Here is a 25272-nt window from a genome sequence, read left to right as displayed (position 1 = left end):
CCAGCACCTGTTGTTTCCTGACTTTTGAATGATGGCCATTCTACCTGGTGTGAGATGGTACCTCATTATGGTTTTGATTTGCATTTCTCTGATGGCCAGTGATGAGGAGCATTTTTTCACGTGTCTGTTGGCTGCATAAATGTCTTCTTTTGAGAAGTGTCTGTTCATATCCTTTGCCCACTTTTTGATGGGGTTGTTTGATTTTTTCTTGTAAATTTGTTTAAGTTCTTTGTAGATTCTGGATATTAGCCCTTTGTCAGTTGGGTAGATTACAAAAATTTTCTCCCATTCTGTAGGTTGCCTGTTCACTCTGATGGTAGTTTCTTTTGCTGTTCAGAAGCTCTTTAGTTTAATTAGATCCCATTTGTCAATTTTGCCTTTTGTTGCCATTGCTTTTAGTGTTTTAGACATGAAGTCCTTGCCCATGCCTATGTCCTGAATGGTATTGCCTAGGTTTTCTTCTAAGGTTTTTATGGTTTTAGGTCTAACATGTAAGTCTTTAATCCATCTTGAATTAATTTTAGTATAAAGTGTAAGGAAGGGACCCAGTTTCAGCTTTCTACATATGGCTAGCCAGTTTTCCCAGCATCATTTATTAAATAGGGAATCCTTTCCCCATTTCTTGTTGTCATCAGGTTTGTCAAAGATCAGATGGTTGTAGCTGTGTGGTATTATTTCTGAGGGCTCTGTTCTGTTCCACTGGTCTATATCTCTGTTTTGGGACCAGTTCCATGCTGTTTTGGTTACTGTAGCCTTGTAGTATAGTTTGAAGTCAGGTAGCGTGATGCCTCCAGCTTTGCTCTTTTGGCTTAGGATTGTCTTGGCAATGTGGGCTCTTTTTTGGTTCCATATGAACTTTAGTTTCTTTTCCCAATTCTGTGAAGAAAGTCATTGGTAGCTTGATGGGGATGGCATTGAATCTATAAATTAGCTTGGGCAGTATGGCCATTTTCATGATATTGATTCTTCCTATCCATGAGCATGGAATGTTCTTCCATTTGTTTGTATCCTCTTTTATTTCATTGAGCAGTGGTTTGTAGTTCTCCTTGAAGAGGTCCTTCACATCCCTTGTAAGTTGGATTCCTAGGTATTTTATTCTCTTTGAAGCAATTGTGAATGGGAGTTCACTCATGATTTGGCTCTCTGTCTGTTATTGGTGTACAGGAATGCTTGTGATTTTTGCACATTGATTTTGTATCCTGAGATTTTGCTGAAGTTGCTTATCAGTTTAAGGAGATTTGGGGCTGAGACGATGGGGTTTTCTATGTATACGATTATGTCATCTGCAAACAGGGACAATTTGACTTCCTCTTTTCCTAATTGAATACCCTTTATTTCTTTCTCCTGCCTGATTGCCCTGATCAGAACTTCCAATGCTATGTTGAATAGGAGTGGTGAGGGAGGGCATCCCTGTCTTGCACCAGTTTTCAAAGGGAATGCTTCCAGTTTTTGCCCATTCAGTATGATATTGGCTGTGGGTTTGTCCTAAATAGCTCTTATTATTTTGAGATACATCCCATCAATACTTAGTTTATTGAGAGTTTTGGGCACGAAGGGCTGTTGAAGTTTGTCGAAGGCCTTTTCTGCATCTATTGAGATAATCATGTGGTTTTTGTTTGTGGTTCTGTTTATATGATGGATTATGTTTATTGATTTGCATATGTTGAACCAGCCTTGCATCCCAGGGATGAAGCCAACTTGATCGTGGTGGATAAGTTTTTTGATTTGCTGCTGGATTCGGTTTGCCAGTATTTTATTGAGGATTTTTGCATCGATGTTCATCAGGGATATTGGTCTAAAATTCTCTTTTTTTGTTGTGTGTCTGCAGGCTTTGGTATCAGGATGATGCTGGCCTCATAAAATGAGTTAGGGAGGATTCCCTCTTTTTCTATTGATTGGAATAGTTTCAGAAGGAATGATACCAGCTCCTCTTTGTACCTCTGGTAGAATTCAGCTGTGAATCCATCTGGTCCTGGGTTTTTTTTGGTTGGTAGGCTATTAATTATTGTCTCAATTTCAGAGCCTGTTATTAGTCTATTCAGGGATTCAAATTCGTCCTGGTTTAGTCTTGGGAGGGTGTATGTGTCCAGGAATTTATCCATTTGTTCTAGATTTTCTAGTTTATTTGCATAGAGGTGTTTATAGTATTCTCTGATGGTAGTTTGTATTTCTGTGGGATCGGTGATGATATCCCCTTTATCATTTTTTGTTTGCATCTATTTGATTCTTCTCTTTTTTCTTCTTTATTAGTCTTGCTAGCTGTCTATCAATTTTGTTGATCTTTTCAAAAACCAGCTCCTGGATTCATTGATTTTTTGAAGGGTTTTTTGTGTCTCTATCTCCTTCAGTTCTGCTCTGATCTTAGTTATTTCCTTCCTTCTGCTAGCTTTTGCATGTGTTTGCTCTTGTTTCTCTAGTTCTTTTAATTGTGATGTTAGGGTGTCAATTTTAGATCTTTCCTGCTTTCTCTCATGGGCATTTAGTGCCATAAATTTCCCTCTACTCACCGCTTTAAATGTGTCCCAGAGATTCTGGTATGTTGTATCTTTATTCTCGTTGGTTTCAAAGAACATCTTTATTTCTGCCTTCATTTCGTTACGTACCCAGTGGTCATTCAGGAGCAGGTTGTTCAGTTTCCATGTAGTTGAGCGGTTTTGAGTGAGTTTCTTAATCCTGAGTTCTAGTTTGATTGCACTGTGGTCTGAGAGACAGTTTGTTATAATTTCTGTTCTTTTTCATTTCCTGAGGAGAGCTTTACTTCCAACTATGTGGTCAATTTTGGAATAGGTGTGGTGTGGTGCTGAGAATGTATATTCTGTTGATTTGGGATGGAGAGTTATGTAAATGTCTATTAGGTCCACTTGGTGCTGAGCTGAGTTCAAATCCTGGATATCCTTGTTAACTTTCTGTCTCATTGATCTGTCTAATGTTGACAGTGGGACGTTAAAGTCTCCCATTATTATTGTGTGGGAGTCTGAGTCTCTTTGTAGGTCACTAAGGACTTGCTTTATGAATCTGGGTGCTCCTGTATTGGGTGTATATATATTTAGGATAGTTAGCTCTTCTTGTTGAATTGATCCCTTTACCATTATGTAATGGCCTTCTTTGTCTCTTTTGATCTTTGTTGGTTTAAAGTCTGTTTTATCAGAGACTAGGATTGCAACCCCTGCTTTTTTGTTCTGTTTTGTTTTCCATTTGTTTGGTAGATCTTCCTCCATCCCTTTATTTTGAGCCTATGTGTGTGTCTGCATGTGAGAGGGGTCTCCTGAATACAGCACACTGATGGGTCTTGACTCTTTATCCAATTTGCCAGTCTGTGTCTTTTAATTGGAGCATTTTGCCCATTTACATTTAAGGTTAATATTGTTATGTGTGAATTTGATCCTGTCATTATGATGTTAGCTGATTATTTTGCTCGTTAGTTGATGCAGTTTCTTCCTAGCGTAGATGTTCTTTACAATTTGGCATGTTTTTGCAGTGGATGGTACTGGTTGTTCCTTTCCATGTTTAGTGCTTCCTCCAGGAGCTCTTGTAAGGTAGGCCTGGTGGTGACAAAATCTCTCAGCATTTGCTTGTCTGTAAAGGATTTTATTTCTGCCTCATTTATGAAGCTTAGTTTGGCTGGATATGCAATTCTGGATTGAAAATTCTTTTCTTTAAGTTGTTGAATATTGGCCCCCACTCTCTTCTGGCTTGTAGAGTTTGTGCTGAGAGATCTGCTGTTAGTCTGATGGGCTTCCCTTTGTGGGTTACCCGACCTTTCTCTCTGGCCGTGCTTAACATTTTTTCCTCATTTTAACTTTGGTGAAACTGATAATTATGTGTCTTGGAGTTGCTCTTCTTGAGGAGTATCTTTGTGGCATTCTCTATATTTCCCAAATTTGAATGTTGGCTTGCCTTGCTAGGTTGGGGAGGTTCTCCTGGATAATATCCTGAAGAGTGTTTTCCAAGTTGGTTCTATTCTCCCTGTCGCTTTCAGCTACACTAATCAGACATAGATTTGGTCTTTTCACATACTCCTATACTTCTTGGAGTCTTTGTTCATTTCTTTTTACTCTTTTTTCTCTAAACTTCTCTTCTTGCTTCATTTCATTCATTTGATCTTCAATTACTAATACCCTTCCTTCCACTTCATCAAGTTGGCTACTGAAGCTTGTGCATGCATCACATAGTTCTCGTGCCATGGTTTTCAGTTCCATCAGGTCATTTAAGGTCTTCTCTATGCTGTTTATTCTAGTTAGCCATTCGTCTAATCTTATTTCAAGGTTTTTTGTCTTCTTTGCGATGGGTTTGAACATCCTCCTTTAGCTCGAGGAAGTTTGTTATTATGGATCGTCTGAACCCTTCTTGTCTCAACTCATCAAAGTCATTCTTCATCCAGCTTTGTTCCGTTGCTGGAGAGGAGCTGAGTTCCTTTAGAGGAGAAGAGGTGCTCTGATTTTTAGAATTTTCAGTTTTTCTGCTCTGTTTTCTCCCCATCTTTGTGGTTTTATCTCCCTTTGGTCTTTGATGGTGGTGATGTACAGATGGATTTTGGTGTGGATGTCCTTTCTGTTTGTTAGTTTTCCTTCTAACAGTCAGGACCCTCAGCTGCAGGTCTGTTGGAGTTTGCTGGAGGACCATTGCAGACCCTGTTTGCCTGGGTATCACCAGCGGAGGCTGTAGAACAGCAAACATTGCAGAATGGCAAATGTTGCTGCCTGATCCTTCCTCTGGAAGCTTGGTCTCAGAGGGGCACCTGGCTGTAGGAGGTGTCTGTTGGCCCCTACTGGGATGTGCCTCCCAGTTAGGCTACTCGGGGGTCAGGTCCCAGTTAAGGAGGCAGTCTGTCTGTTCTCAGATCTCAAACTCCATGCTGGGAGAACCACTACTGTCTTCAAAGCTATCAGACAGGGACATTTAAGTCTGCAGAAGTTTCTGCTGCCTTTTGTTCAGCTATGCCCCGCCCTCAGTGGTGGAGTCTACAGAGGCAGGCAGGCTTCCTTGAAATGTGGTGGGCCCCACCCAGTTTGAGCTTCTGGGCCACTTTGTTTACCTACTCAAGCCTCAACAATGATGGACACCCCTCCCTCAGCCTCGCTGCCCCCTTGCAGTTCAATCTCAGACTGCTATGCTAGCAGTTACAGAGGCTCTGTGGGCGTGGGACCCTCCAAGCCAGGCATGGGATATAATCTCCTGGTGTGCCATTTGCTGAGACCGTTGGAAAAGCATAGTATTAGGGTGGGAGTGTCCCGACTTTCCAGGTACCATCTGTCACAGCTTCCCTTGACTAGGAAAAGGAATTCCACGACCCCTTGCACTTCCCGGGTGAGGTGATGCCCCGCCCTGCTTCAGCTCATGCTCTGTGGGCTGCACCCACTGTCCAACAAGCCCCAGTGAGATGAACCTGGTACCTCAGTTGGAAATGCAGAAATCACCCATCTTCTGCATCGCTCATGCTGGGAGCTGTGGACTGGAGCTCTTCCTATTCAGCCATCTTGGAACCTCCTCCCCGTTGTGTTTTTTCCTGAAAGGTAGTGTTAAGAACTCATTTTTAATGTAGTGAGGCTTCCAGGGAAAAGCCATACTTGGAAATCTGAGTCAGTAAATATGACTGTGGAAGGAGTTATCCTACCTCAGATTTGAAGATTGAAAAGCAGAGAGAGGTTGTGTTTGGTGTTACTGGAGATTCCTGCTTTCTCCTGGTCCTCACTTCTTGAGGATATCTTGCAGTCACTTTTTCAAGGTAACCTCACCCCTGAGCCAGGTGTAGGCACACTCCTGATATGCTGGCAGTGGCCAATAGTTTGAGGAAGACCTGACCCTGCTTCTGACTTACAACATAGAGGACTCATTGTGTTAGTGAGGGGACATGAGACTGATGAAGAAAGGCAGGCGCCTCAGTGGCCAGGACAGGGGCCACAAAGACCAGTAACAGGAGTTGCCTAGGTTGTGCATCACAAAGGAGTCATTGGCTGTGCCAGCACCTTTGGCAAGAAGAGTTTGTGATCTACCCTGAGAACCTGCTAGATGAAGGACAGACCTCCAGGGAGGGTTTCATAAACTATTCATATAAGGGCTTGAGGGGAGGTGAAAGGAATTGTCTATACCTTCTCCACAGTTCTACCTTGGGCTGGAGGCCTGAGAAATACCTGCCATCTGTACCTCCACAGACTGTTCTTCATCCTAGCATGGGACCTGGATGCTGGGGAAGAATGACCTGATGGGGTGATGGAGATGGGATTTTTAGCATGAATTTGAACCAGAAACTGTCAGCAAATCTTAACCAGATCACTTGGGTATCATGAAACATAGAAATGAGAGGGACTCACCACTTGAACAGATATGGTATGGTGCACATGAGATAATAGATGGAGAACTGTGTTGAGCTTTTCAGAAGAAAGATTTCATATAAACTGTATTGCCTGTTACCTTATTATTTGTTGGATTTCATTTTCATATACTTCAAAGGAATGGATATTAGCCAAACATAGGATAACATTATGCTGGCTCATTTTGGCTTACTGTAACCACAAAGCCAATACATTATGATTGTTTTTTTCTTTCCTGAGATGGAGTCTTGCTCTGTCGCTCAGGGTGGAGTGCAATGGCATGATCTCGGCTCACTGTAACCTCTGCTTCCCAGGTTCAAGCAATTTTCCTGCCTCAGCCTCCCAAGTAGCTGAGATTACAGGCATACGCCACCATGACCGGCTAATTTTTGTATTTTTAGTAGAGATGGGGTTTCACCATGCTGGCCAGGCTGGTCTCGAACTCCTGACCTTGTGATCTGCCCGCCTCGGCCTCCCAAAGTGCTGGGATTACAGGCATGAGCCACCACACACGGCCAATTATAATTTTTCAATAGATATTTAGCAAATAGCTTGATACCTGGTTTGTTGCATAGAATTTATTGTTCCATTACCACAGTGCCAGCTAATTACTTCTCATAACTGCTTTCTAACATATTGTATGCCTTATTCTTAAAGTATCTACTGATGAGTTACTAATTTATACATTTATAGATTCTTCTGCTTGTCTAGTCTAGGTGTCATCAGGTGAGTTTCTTTGGAATGTTTTACTTACTCCAGAGTTACAACACCAAGTCTTCTAGTGGGCTCCTTAGCTCACTATTCCAAATCCTAAACCTGTTGTCTCTTTGACTTCCTAGAATCAATAGCTGTAGAAACCAAGTGATCAACTTAAGATGCTCTTAATTGCAAATAACAGAAGCAGTTTAAACAGTAGAGAAAATTTATTACCTTGCCTAACATGAAGTCTCCAAAGTGAGTTGTTCTAGAGCTGGTTAACTTGGGTGGCTGAGCAGTATTCTCTGGGGTTCTAGTTCTTTCTCTTTATTCCACCATTCTCAGTGTGTTTGGCTTTTGTAGTCAGACTTGTCCTCTTGTGGTTGCCAGGATGGCTGTAACACGACCACGTATTCCGCCTTCACACAACAGTAACCAAACTCCAGAAAAGGTAAAAGGGACATATGGCATGTCACTCCCCCCTTTTTTTGTCTTTTGTAAGAGTAGGGAAATATTTCCTACAAGATTCCAGCAGACTTCCCTTATGTCTCAAAGATGTTAGAAAAATTTCAAAAAACATGGAAGAGACAAAAGATATTAGTGGATATTTTTCCATTGCAGTGCTGGACTTAACTTTCTATTATCTGGGCTACTTCATAACTCTGTGGAGGCATAGGCACACTTGAATATTTTTGTCCAGCAGAGATGCAAATAATTTCTGTCCAGTAGAACAGATATCCCTGGTGATGATGGTTTATGGCCTTGTTGGGCATTAACCAGTTTTGTATCTAACTCAGCAATCGTATCCCCCTGCCACATTCACCCCCTACACCCCCCACTTCCTTTACCTAACGGGTCTGAGGAGGGCTGAGCCTCCCCAGAGGCTCATGGGGTTCTGGTGTCAAGGGAGAAGAGGAGGAGAATGGTTATTTGGTAGGCATTTCACAGTTCCTGCCACACCAAGAGAACCCCAAGAGTGGGCATAGAGAAAGCCAGATTTCATTTAACACAGTTAGTAAATACTGTTGTTCTCTTTTTAAATCAGTAAGAAGTCAGCAACATACTCATGTACAGCATAGGTCTAGGTATTGTGGGAATGTAAGAAAGCAGTAGAAAATAGTTATTAAATAGCAAAGTTTTTATAGATAAACAGACCTACATGAGAATAGTGGTTTATAGAGTCAAAGAGACCTCAGTTTGAACCAATAGGCTATACAACATTGGGCAAGTTATTTGGCCTTTCTAGGCCTTGATTTCCTCACCTCCAGATTGGGCATAATAGTAAAAAAATAGTAGTATAGTGCTTAGGATTATAGCATCTGGGGTTATGCACCTCAAGGTGAAGTGGCCTAGTGTTGCATTGTCTAGTTTTGCTCTTCTCTTTTCTCTCTAAGAAACATACTTATTCCTCTCTAATCCACTAAAGGGTTAAAGAGGCTAAAGATTATTTGAATTAGGGGAAATTCTCACTATCATATCCAATTCTTCACTTTATATGCTGATTTTATAGGCCCGGTTGAGTTTCTGCCCATTTGTGTCCTATAAAGTAAACTATATGATCTTTATGAGTGACTTTTCTTTAAAATATTCTTAGTCAGAACGTGCTTAGTCAGAATAAAGCTGGATGGTTGAGGCCTGAACACTTTACAAAGGTAGTATTATTACACTTGTATTATCATTAATTCTAGTGGTAAAAATTATTTTTATAATTGATATTTCTGGTTTTAATTAATAATAGTAATAATAATTTGGTGGGCTTGTACCTGAGAGTGATCATTTACTGAGAGAGATGTTTCCTCATGACCAGGTGAATGTCTTTATTGGTAATTATTTACAGTTATAAATAATTCTTTAGTAAAGTGACAGTGGGTAGATTTCCCTTCTGCCATCTCTTACAGTTGCTGATGTACTTAAAAAAAATCTCTCTGACCTGAGTGTAAGCATTATGAGATACACAGCCTTGTCTTATGAATCTTTATATCTGTCACATTATGTAGTACAGCACATAACATCTAGTTGGCACTCAATAATTGTTTTTTGGGTTAATCAATGAGTCCCACTAGATAGTATTAATCTTTGTACCAAGGATAGTGTTTTAAAAACCAACATGCATTTATTGAGCATCTCCTGTGAGTAAAGAACTGTGAAGAGGAAGAGATGATATTAATAGAAATGTGGCTCAAGCATTTGCTAAGGCTGCCAGAAGCATTGGTAGGGCCAGATCTTGAAATCTCTAGCAGGCCACGTATAGAACTGTAGACTCTATTCTGGAAGCAGTGCAGAGCCCTTGAGGGACTTAAGTTGGTGTTTAAAGGACAGATTTTCATTTTATAAAGCCACAACCCCATTTCTGACCTAAGGCTCAAGAATACTGCTCCCAGACTGGGTTCTCCTATTTAAGCAGGGGGACAGATACACTGCAGTCAATTTCTCCTTAAAGACTTTGACTCCAATTGTGTCCTTCTTTTCTATTATTTTTATTCAGGATTTCAGTTCTACTTCCTTTATGTACCCCACAAATTGTTAATTAGTGCTACCATTATTATTGGTTTATAAGCCAAAACTAGTTTAGATTTCCCCACTTTTATCAATCTCTTTGTTCACCACTTCTTCTTCCACTCCATGTCTTCCTTCTGTGGTCATTTTTTTCCTCCCTAAAACAAATCCTTAAGTTACGTGAATGATAAACACTCAGTTTCTTTGCTTGTTTGTTTGAAAATGTTTTTATTTTTTCCTCATCCTTTTATAATAGTTTAGCTACTACTGCAGCTAACTATGTATTATTATTTAGCTATTATTAAAAATGAAATTCCAGATTGACAGATATTTTATCTGACATTTTGAAAATATTATCTCACTGTCTTCTGGATTCTGTTATTGATGTTAAGAAGTCACTTTCCATCTAGCAGATATCTTATTAAGGTAATTTCTTTCAGTTGATTCTCAACATCTTCTCTTTGTCCTTGGTGTTTTCCAATATTACAGTGTTATGTCTACTTGTGGATTTTTGTTTTAAATTCTGCTTGGGATTTGTTTTGCTTCTGAACTTGTGAATTCATGAAAACTTCAAAATTCTGAAAATACCTCGTCATTCTCTCTTTGAATTTTGCTTCTCCCCTATTCTCCTTTTACAATGCTTAAAGATGTATGTTAGACCATCACATTCTGTTCTTCATTGCTATGCACTCCTTCTAGGAATCCATTTATATGTATATTAGAACTTTAAGCCTGTATTTCAGATGTCTCTTATACTCTTTTCTATGTTTTCTTTTTCTTTCTTTTTTTTTTTTTTTTTTTTTTTTTTTGAGACAGAGTCTCACTCTTGTTGCCCAGGCTGGAGTGCAGTGGCGCAATCTTGGCTCACTGCAACCTCCGCCTCCTGTGTTCAAGCAATTATCCTGCCTCAGCCTCCTGAGTAGCTGGAATTACAAGTGCCTGCCACCACACCTGGCTAATTTTTGTACTTTTGGCAGAGATAGGGCTTTGTCATGTTGGCCAGGCTGGTCTCGAACTCCTGACCTCAGGTGATCCATCCGCCTCGGCCTCCCAAATTGCTGGGATTACAGGCGTGAGCCACTGTGCCTAGCCTTTTCTATGTGTTTAATCTTTTTTTCTTTTTGTGCCTCAGTTGAAATATTTTTCACTAACCGTTATTCCAGTTTCTAAATCCTCTCTTTTGCTGTGTCTAATTTGATTTCAGACATATGCACTAAATTCTTAATTTTAGTAAAATTTTGTTTCAATTTTAGAATTTCCATTTGATTCCTAGAAAATATATATATATATTTATATGCACTCCTTCTAGTGCATATAAATATATATATATTTTCTACATAGAAAATATATATATATATATATGCACTCCTTCTAGTGCATATAAATATATATATATTTTCTACATAGAAAATATATAGAATCTAGCTCTCTATTGAAATTCTCCATTGTGTCAATTATTTTCTTGAGCATATAATCACAGTTATTTTCAAGTCCTTCTCCAATAATTTCAATAGGTGGATCACTTGTGTATTTGTTTCTATATCTCTTTTTTTCTTTTGGTTTTTAATCATTTGGTCTTATCTTTTGGCATGCCTGGTAGTTTTTGAGTGAAACTGAACAATATATGTGAAATATTGAGAAATGTTAGATGATATTATCTTTCTCTGGAAAGGATTTATTTTTTTTTCTCTGCCTGACAGTTATATTTAGGGTGGATCACCTTGATCTAATGAGGAACTGAAATAGTTTAACTGTAGGCTGTAGGCTTTTGGAGGGTTGGTCTATTTTTAGATTGCCTTTATTTCTATGAAGAAGTTTTTCAGAGCTTTCAGCTGAAGGCTTTAGTTTTTTACTAAGATACCTCTTCCTTTGTGGACCCTGAAATCCAAGTTTATTGAATCTACTCAAAGCTCTGATTAAAAATTTAAAATAAACTTTATTTTTTAAAGCAGTTTTAGGTTCACAGCAAAATTGAGTGGAAGGTACAAGAGAGTTCCCTTATACCCCTGCTCCCACACATGCATTGCCTCCCCTGTTATCAGCATTGCTACCAGTCATACATTTGTTATAACAGATGAACCTACATTGACAGATCATTATCATCAAAGTCTATAGTTCACATTAGGGTTCATTCTTAGTGCTATACATTCTTTGGTTTGGGCACATATATGACATGTACCCATCATTTTAGTATCATAAAGTTGTTGCATGGCCCTAACAATTCTCTGTGCCCTCCTTACTCATTCTTGCCTCCCTCTTAAACCCTGGCAACCACTTATGTTTTTGTTGTTGCCATAGTTTAACATTTTCCAGATTGTCATATAGCTGGAATCATATATAGATTTCTCAGACTGACTTCTTTCACTTAGTAGTATGCATTTTAGTTTCCTCCATGTCTTTTCATGCCTTAATAGCTCGTATCTTCTTAGCACTAAATAATATTCTATTGTGTGAATGTACCATGGTTTATTTAACCATTCACCTACTGAAGGACACTTTTGTTGCTTTCAAGTTTTGGCAACTATGAATAAAGCTGCTATAAACACCATTGTGCAGGTTTTTGTGTGGACATAGTTTTTAATTCATTTGAATAAATACCAAGGAACATGATTGCTGGATTATGTGGTAAGCATTTGTATCATTTTGTAAGAAACTGCCGAACTGTCTTCCAAAGTGGCTGAACCATTTTGTATTCCCATTAGCAGTGAATGAGAGTTTCTGTTATTCCACATCCTTGCGAGCATTTGGTGTTGCCAGTGTCTGGATTTGGGCCATTCTTATATGGTGTAGTGGTACTTCATTGTTGTTTTAATTTGCATTTCTCTGATGACATATGATGTGGAACATCTTTTCAGGTTTATTTGCCTTTTGTATATCATCTTTGGTTAGGTGTCTGTTAAGGTCTTTGGCCCATTTTAAAACCAGATTATTTTCTTATTGTTGAGTTTTAATAGTTCTTTATATATTTTGGATAACAGTCTTTTTTTTTTTTTTTTTGGAGACTGAGTCTCGCTCTGTCACGCAGGCTGGAGTGCAGTGTCGCAATCTGGGCTCACTGCAAGCTCCACCTCCCGGGTTCATGCCATTCTCCCGCCTCAGCCTCCCAAGTAGCTGGGACTACAGGTGCCCACCACCACGCCCGGCTAATTTTATTTTTGTAGTTTTAGTAGAGACGGGGTTTCACCATGTTAGCCAGGATGGTCTCGATCTCTTGACCTTGTGATCTGCCCGCCTCAGCCTCCCGAAGTGCTGGGATTACAGGCATGAGCCACTGTACCCGGCCGACAGTCTTATCAGGTATGTCTTTTGCAAATATTTTCTCCCAGTCTATGGCTTATCTTTTTATTCCTTGACAGTGTTTTCTTACAGAGCAGAAATTTTTTATTTTAATAAAGTCTAGCTTCTCAATTCTTTCATGGATTGTGACTTTGGTGTTATATTTAAAAAGTTATCACCAAACTTAAAATCATCTAGATTTTATCACATATTATTTTCTAGCAGTTTTATAGTTTTACATTTTACATTTTTTAGGCCTATGATTCATGTTTGAGTTAATTTTTGCAAAGGCTGTAAGGTCTGTGTCTAGATTTATCTATTGTAAATGAATGCCCAGTTGTTCCAGCACCATTTGTTGAAACGACTGTGTTCCATTGCATTGCCTTTGCTTCTTTGTCAATGATCAGTTGACTGTATTCATGCAGTTTTATTTCTGGGCTCTCTATTCTGTTTTACTGATTTTTTTGTCTCTCCAATACTGTACTGTCTTAATTACTGTACTTTATAGAAAGTCTTGACATCAGGTAGTATCAGTCCTCCAACATTGTTGTTTTCCTTCAAAAGACTCAATATTATGGGTCTTTTGCCTTTCCATACAAATTTTAGAATCTGTTTATCAATGTCTACAAAATTACTTCCTGGGATTTTGATTGGGGTTACATTGCATCTATTGATCAATTTGGAAAGAATCCATATCTTGACAATATTGAATCTACCTATCCATGAACATGGATTATTTTTCCATTTATTTAGTTCTTCCTTGATTTTTTTTCATTACAGTTGTGTAGCTTTCCTCATATAGATCTTGTACATATTTTATTAGATTTATACCTAAGTGTTTCATTTTGGGAGTACTAATGTAAATATATTTTGATATAAATGTCAAATTCTACTTGTTCATTGCTGGTATATAGGAAAGCAATTGATTTTTGTGTATCAACCTTGTATTCTGCAACATTGCAGAATTAATTACTTGTTAATTCCAGGAGGTTTTTTAAATTGATTCTTTTGGATTTTCTACTTAGCTGATCATGTCATCTGTGAACAGAGAGAGTTTGTTTTTTCCTTTCCCATTTCCATTCCTTTTACACTTCCTTTTCTTGTTTTACTTAATTAGCTAGGACTTTCAGTATAATGTTGAAAATAAATGATTAGAGGGGACATTTTTCCCTTGTTCCTGATATCAGCAGCAAAACTTCAGGGTTCTCATTGTAAATTGTGATGTTAGCTGTAAGTTTGTTGTAAATATTCCCTATTTCTAGTTTATCAGAGTTATTGTCATGAATGGGTATTGGATTTTGTCAATTGCTTTTTCTGCATCTATTGATTTTTTCATGTGATTTTTTGTCTTTATTCTGTTGATGTGATGGATTACATTAATTGACTTTCAAGCATTAAAGCAGCCTTGCATACCTAGTATAAATCTCACTTGGTTGTGGTGTATAATTCTCTTGACACAATGTTGTATATATATGTATATTTTTTAGACAACATCTCGCTCTGTCACCCAGGCTGGAGTGCGGTGGGGTTATCTCAGCTCACTGCTACCTCTGTCTCCTGGGTTCAAGCGATTCTCCTGCCGTAGCCTCACAAGTAGCTGGGATTACAGGCCCCTGCCACCATGCCCAGCTAACTTTTGTATTTTTAGTAGAGATGGAGTTTCACCATGTTGGCCAGGCTGGTCTTGAACTCCTGACCCCAGGTGATCCACCCACCTCGGCCTCCCAAAGTGCTTGGACCACAGGAATGAGTCACCACACCTGGCCTACAATGTTGGATTTGATTTGCTAATATTTCATTAAGGATTTTTTCATCTACATTCATCAGAGGTACTGGTTTTTAGTTTTCTTTTCTTGTAATTGTTTGGTTTTAACATTAGGATGATGCTGACATCTTAAAATGAGTTAGGGAGTATTTCCTCTGCTTTTATTTTCTGAAAGAGATTATAGATATTTGGTGTAATTTCTTCCTTAAATATTTGGTAGAATTCGCCAGTGAACCCATCTGGGCCTGGTGTTTTTTATTTGGAAACTTATTAATTATTGATTGAATTTACTTAATGAAGATGGGCCTATTTGATTATCTACTTCTTCTTGTATGATTTTTGGCAGCTTGTGTCTTTGAAGGAATTGGTTCTTTTAATCTAGGTTATCAAATTTGTGGTTATGGATTGTTAATAGTATTGCTTTTTTATGCTTTTAATGTCCACAGAATCTGTAATGACGCCCTCTCTTTCATTTTTTATTTTAATAGTTTTTGTCTTCTGTCTTTTTATTTTACTTAGGCTGGCTAGAGGCTAGTTGATTTTATTGATCTTTTCAAAGAACCAGCTTTTATTTTTATTGATATTCTCTATTGGTTTCTTGTTTTCAATTTTATTATTTCTGCTGTAATATTTCTCCTTACTTTGGATTTAATTTGCTTTTCTTAGATAACTGATGTATCTTTCTTTTTTTTCTAATATATACATTCAGTGCTATAAATTTCCCTCTAAGCACTGCTTTTGCTATATCGCACAAATTTTGATAAAGTGTGTTTTCATTTTCATGTAGTTCAAAATATTTCAAAATTTCTCTTGAGATTTCTTCTTCATTGTTTAGAAGTGTGTGGTTTTATATTCACATATTTTGGGATTTTCCAGTTATCTTTCTGTTATTAATTTCTAGTTTGATTCCATTTTGATGTGAAAGCAGAAATGGTATGATTTCTCTTCTTTCAAATTTGTTAATGTTTTATGGCCTAGAATGACTTTCAGTTTCTTTTTGAATAATTCCCAGGGATTTTTTTTCATTTTTATGTGAGCTCAACTGTGCATATATGAAGATATTTGTATACTTTATTCAGCATTTTAGTTTTTTTATGTAAAGATTTTCAAGTTTTCTAGTTCTTCATAATTCCATAAAATAAAGGTCTTAACTGACATAATTTACATCACTGACTTATAGTCAGATTTAATAAATGTTACCTATTCTTAAATATCATCAACAACGTTATTATTTTCACAAGTATACAAAACTTGGACATTTGGGTAATAATAGATTACAAACTGGTCTATCAATTGAGGATATGGTTTACTGGATATAGTACTATGTAGATTATGCTACAAAAACGTAATAAAATATAGCCTACTGAAATAGTTGAAAGCATATCACCCTTCTCCAAACTACGTGTTCCCCAACCTTTAAAATCTTTATGTTAAAACTTTTGTTTCCTCAGGGAAACTGGAAAGTGTTGTGGCTTTGTAGCTTTCAAACATTGAAAGATATATCTATGGGAGTATATATTTATGTATAAATCACATGCAACAATATATATTATTTACATGGGGATTTAAAAATATTATATTCTGCCTGAAGTTGTATATCTTTTTTTGCCTTTTGTAGGAGGATACTTCATCGAGACTTAAAGTCAAAGAATATATTTCTGAAAAATAATCTACTTAAAATTGGTAAGATTTTAAAAAGTATGAATTCCAAAAACACAGAATAGTATATTCTAGATATTATCATATCAAACTGAAGTAAATGGTACATGGAAGTGTTAGAGTAATCATTGGTTTAGTTAAATTTCTCAAATTTTTAAGTACATGTGCTGCTGAAACGAACACTAAATTTCTTAGGTTTCTTACCTGATGGGCCCAACAAAACCTAGTTGTTTTGTTTCTGAGTATCTGATATAAATTGAGATATACAAATTTACCACATATTTGATAGATTTTTCAAATATACTTTGAGTTCCCTGTTTCATGCCAGGCACTTTACAAGTTATTAGAGTCGTTTTACTGGTTTGGTTAGTTACTACAGGTTTCTCATTTATATTATTTCATCACAAGCAATAAGTGGTTATAGATAATTAAAATGTTGATATAATGGCTTTATTAACCTTTAGCTCTTCAGAACTGTACCTCTCATAACAGCTACTGGATCATCTAATCATCATATAGGGTGTTCTTGGGGAAGGAAGGAAGGAAGTAATAAAAGCGTGCAACTAGTTAGGCAAGTATTAAAAAGCTGATAGATTCAAATTTTTATAGTCATGTTCTTAAATAGTCTCAGATCTTTTCTTTAAAATGCTCCGTTATTGTAAATTTAAGAACAAATTCTTCTCCCCTCAGGTGAAATTGTATATCATCTTATTTAGTTTTTCCAAAATCATTCTGTTTGCCATTATTCAGACTTGAAATAGCTTTTTATATCAAATTGTCTAGTAATTCCAGAAATAAAGAATTTTAGCTTACATAATTCAGTTTCCTGGCTCAAACTCTTCCTTCTCCTATAAAACTTATGTTTTTGAAGCTATTTACCAGCGTTGTATAATTTAAGATATGTTACTTTTCTTTCCTGTTAAAATGCTATGAACCATTGCATAATAAAATGGTCAAATTAGGCACTCATTCAGTTGTTAATTTCCAGGGCTAATTTTTCGTTGGCTTAAAGTATTCATAAAAATTAATTATGATTTCAAGGAGATTTTGGAGTTTCTCGACTCCTAATGGGATCCTGTGACCTGGCCACAACTTTAACTGGAACTCCCCATTATATGAGTCCTGAGGCTCTGAAACACCAAGGCTGTGACACAAAGTCGGACATCTGGTGAGTGGGCTGGTGGGCTAGACTCTTCATCTGCTTCCCTGAAAGAATGCTACAGTTTGTCTTTCAGCTCATTTACTTACTGCATACATTCACTTTATCCCTTTGACGTGAATGTTTCTGTGACCAGAGTAAAAGAAGGTCTTTTGCATTTAGAACTTGATATATTTCATTAAACTAGTTTCAAAAATTCTCTTTATTCATTGATAATTGGTTGGTTTTGGATTTTTGGTTCCTGAATCACAAGGGAAAGTTCTTAATGTACCATAAGCATTAAATTTTCATACATTTCTGTTAACCTATTAAATAAAGTATTTGTAACCCTAAGTACTGTGCTTATTCTATTTTAAGGTTAACTTCAATCTCTGGGGAATGTACAGCTTTTCTATTTTTTTTCTTTTTGTTACTTTTAAGAATTTTACTAAAGATATTGGCTTTAAGGATAAACTATTGTTTTTTTTTTTTTTGAAACGGAGTCTTGCTCTGTCGCCCAGGCTGGAGTGCAGTGGCGTGATCTCAGCTCACTGCAACCTCCACCTCTTGGGTTCAAGCGATTCTCCCTCCTCAGCCCCCTGGTAGCTGGGACTACAGGCTCCCACCACCACACCCGGCTAATTTTTTGTATTTTTAGTAGAGACGGGTTTCACTGTGTTAGCCAGAATGGTCTCGATCTCCTGACCTCATGATCTGCCTGCCTCAGCCTCCCAAAGGGCTGGGATTACGGGTGTGAGCCACTGCGCCTAGACTAGGATAAACTAAATTTTAAAATTTCTGGATTTTCAGTGACAGATGCATCTGAGATGTCTCAGTTTCTCCGAGCTCTTATATTAAAGGAATTTCTCCTTCCTTGTTATGGAACCAGGTGAAATCTCACTGCAGAAGCCATGTGGAAAATTGTATTCAGTATGTTCTAGTGTAAGCAATAGATCCTATTTCTTTTCCTTAGAAGAGGAATCTTATTATATACTTTTCTGCTTGTTAAGGGTTGAAAGAACAATCTAGCTGAGCGCTTGTTAATTAAGTAAATAATTACTGTATGCAAATCAACATAAATAGTTCTGAGCTTTCAAAGACAAGCAGTGTAAAAGATGCGCTCACTTCACTCTTCTAAAGAAGACAAAGTAGAAAATTACATTTTCTCTGGTTAGAGAAAAGTGAATCACAACAGGGGATATTGCTTAGGATTTTCACAAGGGTCGTTATCTGTTCCTTGTTCTCGTGCCTACCAAATGGGAGAGAACATTGTCAAGATTAGATCTGGGTATGGCAATTCCTCACGAATCCTGTCCTTTCAATTCAGTCTTGCAATTGTTCATTTCTAAATTATTCACGAGTTTTTTTCATCATTGGCTTACTTATGCCCTGGAGGTCTTTTCCAATTCACCTATCATCTTCTCTCTCCTTTTCTCCTAACCCCCTTAACTACCACATCCAAAAGAAAAAGAAAACCCAAACCAAACAACACAAAGGTATGTATAGAGGAATAACTAATGAGTTCCTTTAAATTTTGCTTTATTGAACACCTACTATTTGCCCAAGACTGTGTAACATCCCTTAGGTATAAAGCAAAAGTGATAGGATTCCTACCTATCAGGAGAAATCTTGCTTCTTTTGGAGTCCCTTTCTCTAGTTTGAGAAATCAATTTCGGGCTTTGCTTCAGATTGAGTTTCAATTATGTACCTATATATCTCTTTACATTTAATTTTAAAAATATTATGGACATTTTAAAATAGATTCAAATATATATATATTTATAGTTTAAGGTTATATGGTATCTCAGGAAGATGTTATGTCATCTGAATTAAGAGTAAATTAATTTACAAAACCTATCATTTAAGTTTTTGGAATTATATGTAACAAACCTGGCTCCTTTTGACAGGCATCTATATCTGCTTTCCAGATCAGATGAATATTTCCTAGAAAACGCAAGCAACAGAACCCACAGAGAGGAAAGGAAAGCATAGAGTATTTGTCTCAGTTATGTCAGTGTTATTTCTTTTTAAAAAATTGCTCCTACTATTACATGGAGAATTATGGAATATCATACAGTATTGCTGTACTTTAGGATTACAAAACTGTCTGACTCAAGAAAAAAAAACAGCCAAAACCTCCAAAATATACAAAGCAGAAGGATTTTAATGTGTTTATCTGAGGATTAGGTTAGCTCTCCTTGCAGAGACTAACTTTTCACAAGTACAAGCTTAGGATTCATCATCATCCTGACCCTAAATAACCACCTTATTATGGATTTAGTAATTACCTTGGTTGTATCAGAATCAAAGTGGGCTTATCTGGTAATGAAATTTCTATTGCCAAATATAAAATGGAAAGAATAAGAGAGAACGATTAATTATAGTGTCAGATACATACGTGTGATGAGTAATCTTTAGTAGACACTCTTAGAAAAATTAGATTGAATGAGGTTGAGAACCTGTCTCTGAATCTCAGTGTATAGCATCTGTTTATTGTGGAATTTCTTTTTAGGATTCGAAACACTTATGAATAATTGACAGGTGTTTTGTTTTAGCACTAATAGCTGTACATATTATATTTATAATGCTTAAAGGAGAATTTGCTTAAAGGAGAATTGGCCTAATACTAATTATGTTTTCATCTGTTAATGTTTGCCCATATGTAACATTATCTTCATTCTGCAATCTGTTAAACTTTTCTGGCTTCATTTATTTATAGTATTCAGTACAGGAAGTCCTTCTCCTAAAAGTGGGTTAGGTTCCAAAAGTTTATAAAATTATTTGCAAAGTTAGGATAGTTCGGTTTACTGAGGACAATGCTTTGATCACAGCTGTTTTGTATAAGCAATTGTTGAATACTCTTATACCCACAGGAGAAATACAAATATGAGTTGGGTTCCTAGGCCAGCTCATTAAATTGATTTAAACTATGAATATTTAGAGTATGTTATTTTGGTAGGAGAAACAAATAAAGGGGACAATAGTATTTGAATAATGGTACTGCAATTAGACAGAAAGAAAACAATATTTCACTGTTGGTCTTATTTACTTTGTTGTGAGAAGCCAACCAGATGGCTCTTTGATCTTGTAGCCCCCATATTCTTTGGGTGATTTAAGTAAAGGGAACAGTGGTGGGAATAGTGGCAGCATCCAGAGTGTACGGTGAAGCTCTCAGGGTTTTTCTCAGAAATTTGGTGTGGAGGTTGGTTGGGTGGGGGACAGAGAAGGAATCTAGTTCATGCCCAACATTGGACTCAGGCTTTCATGATCTTGGGGCAGAGGTGTCAGGCAAGGATTAGCTGTGAGTAGAAGAAAAGAGAGAAGAACCAGCACCTGCCTGACCTGCCAGGACCAAGAAAGTATCCGCACGGAAGAACATTTCCAGGGTGGACAGGGAAGGGATGGGGACAACAGCCTATTTTTTTGAGAAATACAGTCCAACTTGCCAGCATTTCCTGTAACTAAAATGGGGCTATCTAGTAGCTGGCAGCCAACAGCTTCATCAGCTCCCTCTTGGTGAAGAAAGCTCTGGAGCAAAAGAATTCATTTTTTTCACTTGCCCATGGCCTGGGAAGTTCTTATATGGGTTCAGAAGAAAGCTATTGACCAGGAGTGCTTTCCTAGGGAATAAGCACTGGTGTCAGTATTTTCATCCAATAGAAGCTTGGGTAAGAAAACATTTCAGTCAGGTGAAGTATATTTGAACATTAATATATTTTTTTCAATGACTAGCATGAAATGGTTGATACAAACTCTGCAGATAGTACTAATTTGGCCTGATGAATTTTAAAAGGGTTAATAACATAGCTAATAAATCCTTGTTAAATTGATATTGATGGAGGAGGGGCAGTGCAAGATGGCTGAATAAGGGCCCCACTGATCATGCCCCTCCCCAGGAACACCAGGTTTTAAAAAAATTTAAATTTTTAATTCTCGTGGGTATACAGTAGATATATATATTTATGGGGTACATGAAATATTTTGATATAGGCATGCAATTCATAATAATCACATCATGGAAAATGTGGTATCCTTTCCCTCAAGCATTTATCCTTTGAGGAAGACCAAGTTTTACAACTGTCTACACAAAGGAATCACCTTCATAAGAACCAAAAACCAGGTACCAGCTCAGCCACAGTGGTGTAGAGGACCAAGTGAGATCTTGGAGTCCCTGATTTCATGTCGTCGCTCTTGGATAGCATTTCTGGACCTTCCCTGGGCCAGAGGGGAGCCCACTGCCCTGAGGGGTGAGTTCCAGGCCTGGTGGTATTCACCACAAGCTGAAGGAAGAGTCCTTAGGCCTTAATTGAGCATCAGTGGTAGCCTGGGGATATTCCCTGTAGGCCTGTATTGGTGGTGTCATGGGGTGAAGCACCTCTGCACACAGAAAGGGGAGGAAAGAGTGGGAAGGACTGTGTCATGTGACTTGAGTGCCAGCACAGCCACAGTAGAATATAACACCATGCAGATTTCTAAGGTTTTTAACTCTAGTCCCTGGCTCTGGGAGAACATCTCTAGACCTACCCAGGACGTAGGAAACTCATACCCCTCAAGGGAAAGACACAAACCTGGCTGGCTTCATCATCTGCTGATTGTAGAACTCCAGGGCCTTGAGTGAACATAGGTAATAGGAAGTGGTTACGGGGGCCTTGGATGAGACCTGGTGCCACTACAGTCCCAGTAGTGGTGACCAAAGGAGTGCTTGTGTCACCCCACCCCCCAGTTCCAGGCAACTTAATACAGAGACCCCATTTGCTTGGGAGAAAGTAAGGGAAGAGAACAAGAGTTTTTGCCTTGTAATCCAAAGAATTATTCTGCATGTTATCTAAGACCACCAAGGTGGTACCTCTACAAGTCTGTAAGAACTACAGTGTTACTGGGCTTGGGGTGGCCCCAATGCAGATGTAGCTTAGATCACAACACCCAAGTATTTTCAAATACCTGGAAAGCCTTCCCAAGGAGGATGAGTACAAACAAGCCCAGATGGTGAATACTGCAATAAATACCTAACTCTTCAATGCCCAGGCACTGATGAACATTCACAAGTGTCAAGACCAACCAGGAAAACATGACTTTACCTAACAAACTAAATAAGGCACTAGGGACCAATCCTGGAGAAACAGAGAAATGCAACCTTTCAGACACAGAATTCATAATAGCTGTTTTGAAGAAACTCAACAAAATTCAAGATAACACAGAGAAAGAATTCAGATTTATATCAGATAAATTTAACAAAGAGAGTCAAATAATTAAAAAGAATCAAGCAGAAGTTCTGGGCTTGAGAAATCCAATTGACTGGAGAATTCATCAGAGTCTCTTAATAGCAAAATTGATCAAGTAGAAGAAAGAATTAGTAAGCTTGAAGACAGGATATTGGAAAATACACAGTCAGAGGAGATAAGAGAAAAAAGAAAAAAAAAAAAAAGAATGGAGCACACCTACAAGATCTGGAAAGTAGCCTCAAAAGGCAAGTCTAAGAGTTATTGGCCTTAAAGAGAAGTGGAGAAACAAATAGGAGTAAGAAGTTTATTAAAAGGAATAGTAACAGAGAACTTCTTGAATCTAGAAAAAGATATTAATATATAAATATAAGAAGGTTATAGAAGACCAAGCAGATTTAACTCATTAATAAATGATGTGGCAAATTTATATACTCTTGTTTTGTTAATTCTGTGGGAGAGCTGGAGAAGGGAGGGTTAGTTCAGAATTTTCTTTCATTCCTCTTACTAAAGAAAAATTTACTTGTGTCAACAAGTTCTTATTTCAAACATGCAAATTTATTTGGCAAATATTAAATATTATCACCACACTTCATTGTTTACATTGCTTTTTAAATTTGTTTTAAGTCTTGGAATCCGTAGTTGAGACTAGTCTTTCTATAGGAAGTCAAATTGGGATTAAATCTTTCAAATTCCAGGATTGGGCACTTTGTAGCAAGGAGCATCAGGGGCGAGGAAAGAGTGTGGCCATGAGAGCCTGGGCAGGGCCTGGGTTTCTGAGGAAGGAGACCCCTTTGGATAGGAGCATAAGGTAGAATGTCCCATGATCCACAGGGGCATGTGGCAGATTGTATTTTCCAAAAATGGCCATCATAACATATCACTTCTCACATGTTCTTTTCTTACATGTTCTTTTTATAAGGTGATGTTGACACACTCTTACTGAGAGGTGGGGTCTGTGTTCCCTCACCTTTAATTTGGGTAAGCCTGTGATTGTTGCAAAATTGATGCTATGTGACTTCTGAATCTAGGTAATAAAAGCAATATAGGTTTTGCTTGGTTCCTTTCAAATTCTTGTTCTTGGAACCCAACTACCCTGTTGTGAGGAAGCCTGAGTGGCACATTGAGAGACCAACATGGAGAGGGCAACATTGAGAGGAACCAAGGCCTTTGGTCTTTACCTCCATTGAGCTTCCAGCTGATAATCAGCATCAATTGGCCAGTCATGTGCATGAGCCATCTTTGAAGTGGATCCTTAAGCCTCAGTTGAGCATCACCAGCAGATGCTGTGGGGAGCAGGTTCAAGGCTTCCCTGTCAATCTCTGACCAAAAAGATTCATGATCAAAATGACTGATTATTGTTGTTTTAAGGTACTAAGGTTTGGGGGTGGTTTTTTATGCAGCAGTGGTGACTGGAGCGGGACTTCATCAGGAGAACGGCAAGCAGGAGTTGAGAAGTAGCCTCTAATCTATGCCTCCATAAGACAATCTGGCAGTGTTCGTTTTCTTTATGTCAAAAGGCTCAATAAATTGCTTAAGAGAAGTGGCTTGTGCCAGGAAAGCAATCTGGCACTCTACTTGCTGGTCTGTTTGGTGGGTAGAACCGAAGAACCTGGACCACAGCTGAGAACTTCCAGACCAGCAACTTTTCCATGTGCCTCAGAACTCTTTTTTCATTCCTCCTGACTTTGCCTTCTTTCTCCCAACCCCCACCTCAACGTCAGCCCCAGCACTGGACCATCTGACTCCAGCCTTACCTTTCTATCACTCCCATGATTCAGTGGTATGCTGGAGCTCATACCAGCTCATAAGACCCAATTTTCCACATCTCTTCTCAAGTCAGTGTTCACTGATGTCACATTAGTAACTTGAAAACAACCATGGTATTTATACCATGGAAATTTGTAAATTAGGGCTTCTCCTCCTACCTCAGAAAGGCAGTGTACCAGAACAGCTCATACCTTTAGGCTTACTCCTTCTTGCCCCTAGGGTGGTATGGTATTTGCAGAAAGGAAAAGATGTGAAGACATGAAGGTTTCTGTCCTCGAAGGAATGATAAACATATAAACTGCTGTATACTGTTATAGTGCAATACATGTTCTGATGTATAAAGTGGAGAGTGATTGACAGCTGGCGATAGGGGTGGAGAGCATCAGCTATAGTCTTAGAGAGTGCATGATTCCTGCTCAGGATGCGGAAAAATGGAGAAGAGTTTGGCAAATGTATTTCAGGTAAAAAGACCCAATGTCAATGACCAAAAAGTGAGCGGGGCCACTGGAGAAGAGGGAGGGAACTGTGTAGGGAAAGAAAGTGGCTGGCCAGAAGAACCATTTGGCCAGGGCCTTCTCATTCACGAAGGGCCTCAAATGTATGTGTTTAAAGTTATTTCCAAATGAGGTGGTATATGTTGAAGGTGTTTATTTAATGCCAAAATTTCAGATATATCACCAATTTTGAAACTTTTATTGGGGTATTTATTCGTTTAAAAAATATACTGGGAATTTAAAAATAGTTACAAATGACTTGGACCTTCTCTGACTACTGAAAGACTCTGAGAAATGGTATGAAAGGACATGGAAACGTGAGAAAGCTCAGGGTCTTCTGATTAGCTGTAGGACAAAGTGTGTATGTGGCAAGGAGGGGAGTGTTGGTACATTTGACTGAAGGGTGGGCAGGGGTCAGATGGTGAATGACCCATGTAATTATGATAAG

The 25272-nt window shown here is 38.1% G+C and overlaps 1 protein-coding gene across 2 annotated transcripts in view; it reads left to right on the top strand.

The window, feature by feature from the left end:
• The window catches only part of NEK11 (NIMA related kinase 11), a 324686-nt gene that overhangs the window by 92968 nt on the left and 206446 nt on the right, over positions 1-25272 (top strand). For both annotated transcript variants that reach the window (XM_030816832.1, XM_003265413.2), the window contains 2 exons: positions 16163-16227; positions 17245-17371. In XM_030816832.1, coding sequence (XP_030672692.1) covers positions 16163-16227; positions 17245-17371 — 192 coding nt within the window. The remainder of the gene's footprint in view (positions 1-16162; positions 16228-17244; positions 17372-25272) is intronic.

This window comes from Nomascus leucogenys, chromosome 8, assembly GCF_006542625.1.
Source record: "Nomascus leucogenys isolate Asia chromosome 8, Asia_NLE_v1, whole genome shotgun sequence".
NCBI lineage: Eukaryota > Metazoa > Chordata > Mammalia > Primates > Hylobatidae > Nomascus > Nomascus leucogenys.
The sequence above is the reverse complement of the archived record's forward strand: the minus strand, read 5'-3'. Positions and strand labels throughout refer to the sequence as shown.